The following is a 9,153-nucleotide window of genomic DNA, read 5'->3' as shown; positions in this document are numbered from 1 at the left end:
GATTAGATTAACTTCAGTACGCAACTGGTACTTAATTTATTGACCCTGAACGGATGAAAAGCAAAGTCAACCTCAGCGGAATTTGAACTCAGAACATAAAGACAGACGAAATACTGCTAAGCATTTTGCCTGGTGTGCTAACATTTCTTATTTCTTTACTGCTCACAGGGGGCCAGACACAGAGGGGACAAACAAGGACAGACAAAGGGATTAAGTCGATACATCTACTCCAGTGCATAACTGGTACTTAATTTATCGACTTCGAAAGGATGAAAGGCAAAGTTGACCTTGGCGGAATTTGAATTCAGAACGTAGCGGCAGACGAAATACCACTAAGCATTTCACTCGGTATGCTAACGATTCTACCAGCTCATTGCCTTTGATTATATGGCCAGATAATGCTCTTCCTGTCACCAATCTTGTGTTTCAAGTAAAGAAGATCTTTATGCCATCAGGTTTTTGAAAGCACAGGTCACAATGTCAACATAAACATCACATCACCCATTTTGTTCAAGGCAAGCCATGGGCTGCCAACAGTTATGCATATTCATGCACATGCATACATATATACACACACATTTCACAAGAACTGATTACCAATCATCACAATGGTCATAGAATGAAAGATGTGAGATGCTAGTGGTTGAGTTGTGTTCAGGCTGTGTATAATGAATGCATAATACTTGTGAACATTTAACAGAATTTCATTTCACCACACAAAATATTTTTAATGTTGGTCTTGAATTAAAACTGCAACAACAAAGTTTACACACTGGAAAGTATAATTCTGTAGTTATTACAAAATAGTTGGTTAAGTAGGCTCTGTAAATAAACTGCTATAAGTGGAGAAAATATACCTTGCTGAGTTCATTATTGCAAATTGCAGACTGTGGTTACTGTCTCTTAGGTTGAGTAAAGAGTCATTAGAATGACTGTATAATGGTGTCAGGGTTATCATTTTTGGTGGTAACGTTGCCTTAATGACACACTATAATTTAGTCAGTATGAGAGAAAAGGGAGTCACTGTTTTGCTCATAACAACAAGAGAATAGAATTCACGAGACTCTTGTAATAAGTCATAACTTATTATTGGAGGTAATGCATTAACATACAAAGTTAATTGAAGGAAGCTTATAACATTACATGAATATGTTCTGGTTGCAGTCACATGTCTCCAAGTAAGAAAGGCAAACGGGACCACGAGCGGGCATAAAGTGTGGCGACCTGACCCAATGCATGTTGAAGAATCAACAGGCACTGAATGAATTTCTTTATTGCCTATAAGGGCATACTTAGAAAATACAAAAGGAGGGGCCGGGGACAAACAGCAGACAGTCTTACAGGGGAAGGTGTAGTGGTGTTGGGGTTACAAACATGAAAACTGTGATGAAAAATGGTATGAGTTTTAAAATGTTAGTGAAGTTAATGTTAGTGAAGTATATGAATAGAAAATACTGAAATATATATTTTCCGGGTTTATTTTCAACCCCCCGATTTGGAACCTTTGTTTTTTTTCCCCCTATTTTTCTTCTTTTTTCCCCCTTTTTGGGGGGCAAGAAAACGTTTTCCTCCTTCTTTTCCATTTGACTGGCTACACCAGCATGGCCCCATTCATACTCAGCTTTCTTACCACATTTGTCCAACTTTTCTCATACACACTGAGAGGCAGGTACTTTCTCTCCAGATGGATCTTCCTTAAATGGTGGAAGTTGAACCAACTTACCAACCCTTGTCCAGAGATAAAGTGGCCTACCTCAATCGCTTTTGTACATGTCCTCCACACTGTCTCTTTCAGTATGGCCACTACACAGAGAAAGGCTGCCTTCCTTTCCTTGTTCAGGGAGGGAGGCGGTACAATCTTAACTATGGGCTCAGTCGAGAGCTGTACTCCTTCCACATCCAACATCAGTTGTTCAACATAGGCTATCAACCCCTTCAACTCCCCACAGTGTACGAAGGCGTGAATGACAATTTCACTGACGTGCCCACACCTCGGACATGTGTGTGTGTGTGGGGGGGGGGTTGAAACCGTGTCTAGACAACCTCTCTCGAACTGGTAAGACTGATTGGTAGCACAACCAAGCCAAGGATTTCTGAGAATTATCTAGATACCTTGGCCCGAATGTCCTTCTGAATAGGTTGACCAGTTGCTCATCATCAAAGCCTAAAGTCTCCCCCAGTATGTCATTGGACTTAAACTCCACCAACCCTCTATAGAAATCCGCAATGGTAACCTCACTGCTGGTATTGCTCGCTTGGGAGAACAGAGTAAGTGATTGTCTGCACTCTTTCTGCCATTTTCCCATCTTAGGTCTCCACTTGATCCATGTACCTAAGTCCCAGAGGGACTTCAATTGTGGGAAAAGCTGCTTGGCATGCTGCGGTGATCACACCTGCTCACCATCTAGTTAGTGCCAGAGGTGTCTCAGCCTCAACGCATGCTTGTGCATCATCAGCCAAGGCATCCTCAACCCACCCTTTAATGGTTTCTGGCAGCAGATGGAGCACCTCACAAGTGGTGGTTTCCCCTTCCACAAAATGTGGAAAAGGATCCGTTCCATCTTGGTCAGCCACAAACCAGGGCAAGGCACGATAGTCAGGCGATGGTTTATCACAGATGCTATAAACACCTGTGCAACCTCAGTCTTCCCTAGCAAGGATAATGGCCTCCTAGACCAGGTCTGGGTTATGGCCATCACCTTACTTGGTACCTCACTCTAGTTCTTCTCCACCTGGAGATCTGATGCAAACCAGATTCCAAGCAATTTAACCAGGCCTTCCATCCAGTGTCCAACGATGCTGTTGGGAGGCATCCACTTGCCACGCCAGGTACCAAGTTGCAAGCCTACTGATTTTTCCTGGTTAATTTTTGCCCTTGCCACCACTTCGTATCCTTTGATACATCTTCTACACAAGGTAGCTGCCCTTCATCAGATACGATGATAGTAACATCATCTGCATATGCCATCACACTTCTACCATAATATAAATCACGTGGGTCTCCTCCCATCATCCCCAATCTCCGCAGCAGTGGTTCAAGAGCCAATACATGCAGGAGCGGGGACAAGGGGTAACCCTGGCGAACCGAACGTTCAATCATGGATAGGCTTGAGAAGAACCATTCACCCGGACTACAGATTCAATATTGCAATATAAAGCATCGATCCAGCCTCAGAAAGTCGGGCCCAGTCCAACCACCCGGAGGACCGCTGCCAACTACCAATGGTTGACCCTATCAAATGCCTTAGACTGGTCTAAATTCACCAGTGCCCCACCCTTGCCAGGAACTTTACCTACCCTCTCTATGGTGTAGCGTATGAGATGAAGGTTGTCGAATATCGTCCTACCTGGGACGGCACATGTCTGTGCCTCTCCCACCATGTGGTCTACAACAATCTTCATTCTCTTGGCTAACACCTTGGCCAAAATCTTTAACTCTGTGTTTAGTAGAGTTATGGGCCAAAAATTATTTACGTTATCCCCCTTGCTCGGGTCCTTCTTGATAAGTATCATGACTCCTCGGCTCACAGGTTTGGGAATTCTCCCATTCTGCTGCCACTTTGTGTAAACACTAGCCAATATGTTCCCAAATAAGTCTGGCGTACTTTTATAAAATTTGTAAGGTAGACCATCCAATCCCAGCAACTTGTCCCTGGGGTACTCGGAAAGCACCTCTATGACCTCCTCAGCCGTGATTGGCCTTTCACAGCGCTCAGTGTTACATGTTGAAAGACACGGGCCACTGGCCAGGAAATCCCCATGGTCCAGCATCCCGCTCCTTCTGAACAACACAGCAAAGTGCTCATGAAAGGCCTTGCACATCTCCTCCTGTCCTTCGATCTCCTGTCTAAGTTCATTAACCACAGACCTTATCATAGCATCCACGCCACATTGGGTTTCTACTGAGCGAGACCACCCAGTAACGTTGATACCCTTGTGATCCAGTGCACGTACTTTAGCCCGGACTCTGCATCCTTCGTGCTTGGCATTGAGGTGTCAGTCCAAGGCCGATCTCACCGCCAAAACTTGGAGTGCAGAGCCCACTCTCAGCACCTCTTCTAACGCCTTAACTAATTCCCTTTCTACTCTAAACTTAACTGCTTGAAAAATCTAATCAACTCAATAAGAACGGCTCTTTTGAGGGCACCCCACCACCAGTTATTTAACACAGTGCCAGTTAGTGCCCTCATAACTAACACCTTAATCTGGCTAGGGTAAGTTTCACAATCCAATAAGGACTTGTTCAACTTCCAATAGTCAGATCCTTGTCTATGGACCTTATCTATGGACCTTATCTATATGCATCCTACACGTCAGGTATACAATCTAAAGATGTATAACCCACTTTCTACTAAAATCTCGAACATTCTAGAAGCTTGAGGAAGATTACTCTTGTTACATCCCTTTTCCATTTTGCTTGCCGTTGTAGCCACCAAGGGTCACTACAACTGTTAAAAGTAGCAAAATGAGAATGAGCTTAGCTTAGCTGCAACCATCCACAAACTGAGATGAGAGCTGAGACATGTGAAATGAATCAGCCAGCCTCTGCATAATATGCCTGGCAAGAGTGGAGATGCATTTTGCCTGGTCTTCGATACTCTGCAAAGTTGGTACTAAAAGTATGCCTATTTATAAGCTGTGTAATGGGACATTCTAGAAAGTTAAATCATATAAAGTCTCAAAGCTGATTGATCCATAACCCAGCTGATCACATGAAAAGGCTATTATTAAGCTGTGATTTTAACTTGGGAATTTGCCAATTTGGTTTCAAATCTACAACACACATATATGTATATACATGTACAACGAACTTCCTACAGAATTCATTAAACTAATTCACTCACCAGGCATTGCATTGACCCAGAATTGCAGAAGACATATGCCTAAGATGCCACAAGGTGGAACAGAATCCAAAACCATGTGGATGGAATGACCACAAAACCAGCCTCACACATAAAGACATAATATTTATGAGAGGGCACATGATGTGACTGTGTGAATATCTTTAACCACAGAGAACATCCACCTAGGGCCAAGTAGGGATTGCTCCACTCCCTAAACTGACCTGTGCCGCTAGTAGTGGATTAACCATTATGCAAAATAAGTACATGCTTGGGGAATCATGGGAAGGAGTGCACCACAGAAGTGATAAATAGTTTACAGCACAAAAGAAATCATTTTAAACTTGTTAAATTAATATTTGAGCTGGTTTATATGATTGGAAATATATTTTCAGTGTTTATAGTGTCATAGGGAGGATCTGATCAAAGACTTTGTAATTAATAAAAAAGTAAGAAAATCTTTTTCAAATTTAAATAAAGTGGAAGTGTACAAAAATTAACATTATTTTCCATCTAACTGTTAGTTTTGCTTCATCTTGAAAAATAAATATTTATTTTATGGTTTATTATTGTTTAAATTTTGGATTAAATATATACGAGGGAGTGCTGAAAAGTTCCTGGCTTTGGGTAAAAGAAAATATAAGAGGATCAGTTAATAATGATTTTATTCAACATATTCCCCTCTCAGATTCACATGTGTATTGCAGCGATCTTTCAGTTTCTTAAGTCATGTAAAAGAACTCGGAAGGTTGGACATTCGCGACACCCTTAAAGCCAAGAACTTTTCAGCACCCGCTCGTGTATGTATATATACGGGGACACAAAAATCTTTTAAGTGCTTAGGGCATCTGTGGATCTTAATCCGGCCCTGTATATTGTCCAGGGTCCTGTCCAATATTCCTCCACATTATACAGGCATAGATTTACAGGAGACCTATTCGTACAGTCCATGCTTAGCATTTTTACACAACTTTCCAAAAGACTTCTTTTCCTTCGCCAGTATGACCATCCTCTTCAAGTGGTGCTTGAAATACTTAATGACGATGACAAGGAAAACGATGATGACGATGTAGTAATAGTAACAGTAGTAGTAGAGATGGTGGTGTTTTTATTAACAATAATCACTTTTTTTACGTCCGTTTCTCGATAAGCAACATGTTGATCATAATTTGACGTAATTCAGTATGTCAGGGAATACCAATGTCGCCACCGATTCAGCCAATCCCAACTTTTTTTTCCCATTTTGGCAAGAAAAGCTAAAACTTAAGAGCAATGTAACGTGTGTCATGTAGTATTTTTTCGGTTCAGATTGTTAAGCTAAAATTCCACATGGGTTGATAAAGGAGATAATAGTTATATAATGAGGGAACTTTAATCGACTGTAATTTCCCAAAATATTTATTGGACCTGGAGCAATGTTAGAAATGTATACTTGCACCACAATGAAATAACAAATGAATGTATAAGCAATAAAGAGGAGAGAGAGAGAGAGAGAGAGGAAGAGATCGACAGAAAGACGACAACAAATATTTTTCGTCCACGTTAAACTGTTAGGTGACCCAGAAAAAGATATAGGTGTGGGTTTTTTTTCCACGTAATTCTTCACTTTCTGGGAAACCCATTTTCTGATTTAAATAGAGGCACTTCAAGAATAAATTTTTGTGAACTTGAATTTCTTCTATATAAATTTGAGATTCATGTTAGTTTATTTAGTTTAGACCTGTTGCTGCTTCACACACTTTATCAGGTGCGATAACATTTCAGATTTTTTTTTTTTGTAAGAGATTGTAATTGAATTAATATCCCTAGTTTGTTGGATTTTTCATGCACACACACACACACACACACACAAAAACTTACATTAACACACAGAGAAAAGTACGTGCATACATTCGCACATAGTAAGGATATTTTATCTTTCTGTGTATCTATTCACATACACACAAACTTACATTAACACACAGAAAAGTACGTGCATACTTTCGCACATAGTAAGGATATTTTTTTCTTTCTGTGTATCTATTCACACACACACACACACACACACACACACATATAGGGCACTCTACAATATATATGACTTACGTTCATTATATAACTTCATACGTTATCTTAGATACAGATAACATAATCAACAATCATAATTTAACAATACTTTTTCAATGGTATTTATATTTATTTTGCAATCTTACACAAATAATTCGATTATGTTCTTTGCTAAGGAAATGATAAAAGAGAATGATTTTAATTCCAGTAGATTACTTGAACTTCAGATTATCAATATCCATCGTACATCGGAGGGATAAAGAGCCAAATTGATCAAGAGTGGGTTAGAATATATATAACGTATTAAACTAAATACTGGTATGTACATTAATCCGGTGCTCTTAATAACATTAAAATCTTCTATCGAACTTTTAATGACAGCAACTGCAACGAGCAACCAAACATTAAATAAACGGTACATTTTCATACTTATTCCCTGGTCTCCACCTCCCATTACCAAATATAATTTCATAATCACTTTCAATAACATTAATTTGTTTGTTCATGCATTTTTTCTGGTCGATCCTGTTTTCCTTATGAATTTTTATGAAATAATTATATTATTTTGTAATTACATATATACTTATGTTTGAATGTGTTTGTATATATTTCAGATATTTATAAAAGGTTTTCTTCGATGTACTTCTAAAAGGACACTACTTGCCAATCGATACACTTGTGTTCCAGTGACAACACATTTATACACCCAGTCCATTCTAACTTATATAACATATCAACCGGTAAATATGAACATCTTCGATGGGAAAACTGACAGGTAAACATTGTACTTTTATATACATACATACATACACACACACACACACACACACACACTAACGCAAGTACAGAAAAGCACAAACACACACGCACGCATACATGTTTATGTAAATTTTAAACCGAGTGTATATTTTGTGCATCCCTGAATATTTTTTAATTTTTATTTTCATTACACTCTTATATTTCTTCCTGATCATCGACGACTCGACGTTTCGTTAAAAAGAAAAAGCAAATATCTGGTGTGTGTGTGTGTGTGTTTGTATTTTTTTATTGTTTTACCTGTTTCAGTCATGTGACTGCAGCCATGCTGGAGCACTGCATTTAGTCGAACAAATCGACCCAGGATTATTCTTTGTAAGCCTAGAACTTATTCTATCGATTTCTTTTGCCGAACTGTTAAGTTACGGGAACGTAAATACACCAACATTGGTTGTCAAGCGATGGTGGTGGGGGACGTCTTCCAAATGCACTCACATGACTTTGGTCGTCCCCAGGCTATAGTAGAAGGCAATATATATATTTGGAGAAAGAAAGCTATGGCTGGTTCACAAAGTTACCCAGGGTCATACGTCTCGTCAGACCCTAATGGCCGGTGGCCTATATACACACACATGAAGTGTGATTCAAAGGTCGAGAGTTTTCGTACGTGACTCTTCTCATTTTAATAAGTGATATGTACCAAACTTTCGGCTCTTGAGCCAACTTGGAACTGCTGCTGATTTATACACGTGCGCGCGCGCACTTATACATGCACGTTAAAAACATGAAACCTGAGACCTCAAGAAACATTATTGATGATACATGCCAGAGCATCAGTGAAATGCATCATGAAACTATAAATACACACACACCATTGTTGGGTAACGAGCCAGAGAAAAAATATTCAATACCCAACAGAGGGCATAAGTTTAGCCTCTTGGTACTGACCCACCTGTGACTGCCACTGGTTCTATGATGCAAAACTTTTTTGTTTCAAACTGATCTAAACAAAAAAACTCGTTGAAAAGGTTGGAAGTATCAATGAATGAACTTTGACAAACAAAAGCAAAACAAATGGCTTACCGATTAACTAAATTAAACAAGCAATCGGTTTGTTGGATATTTAACCAATTGACTAATAATAAGGAATGGGATTAAACCAGTGCATGTGTTAATAATATTGGCTTTATGACTCTTCCTAGACACAATAAAATAAAACTTATGTTCACAGAAATACAGTGTCTTAATTAACCTGTGGCTAAGCCGGTCCATTAGCCTGTCATTCGAGAGAAAAGGCTGTGGGCTGGCTTAAGTAAACTATGTTATCTGCCTTTCTGACTGTCTTGTGTATCTATCTATCTATCTATCTATATATCTATCTATCCGTCTATCTACCTACTTATCTCTCTCTCTCTCTACCTACCTATTTATTTAATGCACACACACACACATACATCTATCCATCTATCTATCTATCTGTATATATATATATATATATATATGTATATAT

The 9,153-nt window shown here is 39.3% G+C and overlaps 1 protein-coding gene across 6 annotated transcripts in view; it reads left to right on the top strand.

Annotated features, from left to right (window-relative positions):
* Positions 1 to 9,153, top strand: part of LOC106882168 (uncharacterized) — a 76,250-nt gene that overhangs the window by 37,714 nt on the left and 29,383 nt on the right. The window contains exons 1-2 of one of the 6 annotated variants that reach the window (XM_014932752.2): positions 6,146 to 6,588; positions 7,502 to 7,662. In XM_014932752.2, the coding sequence (XP_014788238.1) occupies positions 7,634 to 7,662 (29 nt within the window). In that variant the 5' untranslated portion in view covers positions 6,146 to 6,588; positions 7,502 to 7,633. Of the gene's footprint in view, positions 1 to 6,145; positions 6,589 to 6,652; positions 6,833 to 6,886; positions 7,007 to 7,043; positions 7,303 to 7,501; positions 7,663 to 9,153 lie in introns of those variants that run through there. The other 5 variants (XM_014932755.2, XM_014932751.2, XM_014932754.2 and 2 more) reach the window with 5 other exon arrangements.

Source organism: Octopus bimaculoides, chromosome 16 (assembly GCF_001194135.2).
Source record: "Octopus bimaculoides isolate UCB-OBI-ISO-001 chromosome 16, ASM119413v2, whole genome shotgun sequence".
NCBI lineage: Eukaryota > Metazoa > Mollusca > Cephalopoda > Octopoda > Octopodidae > Octopus > Octopus bimaculoides.
This window is presented reverse-complemented; position numbering and strand designations above follow the sequence as displayed.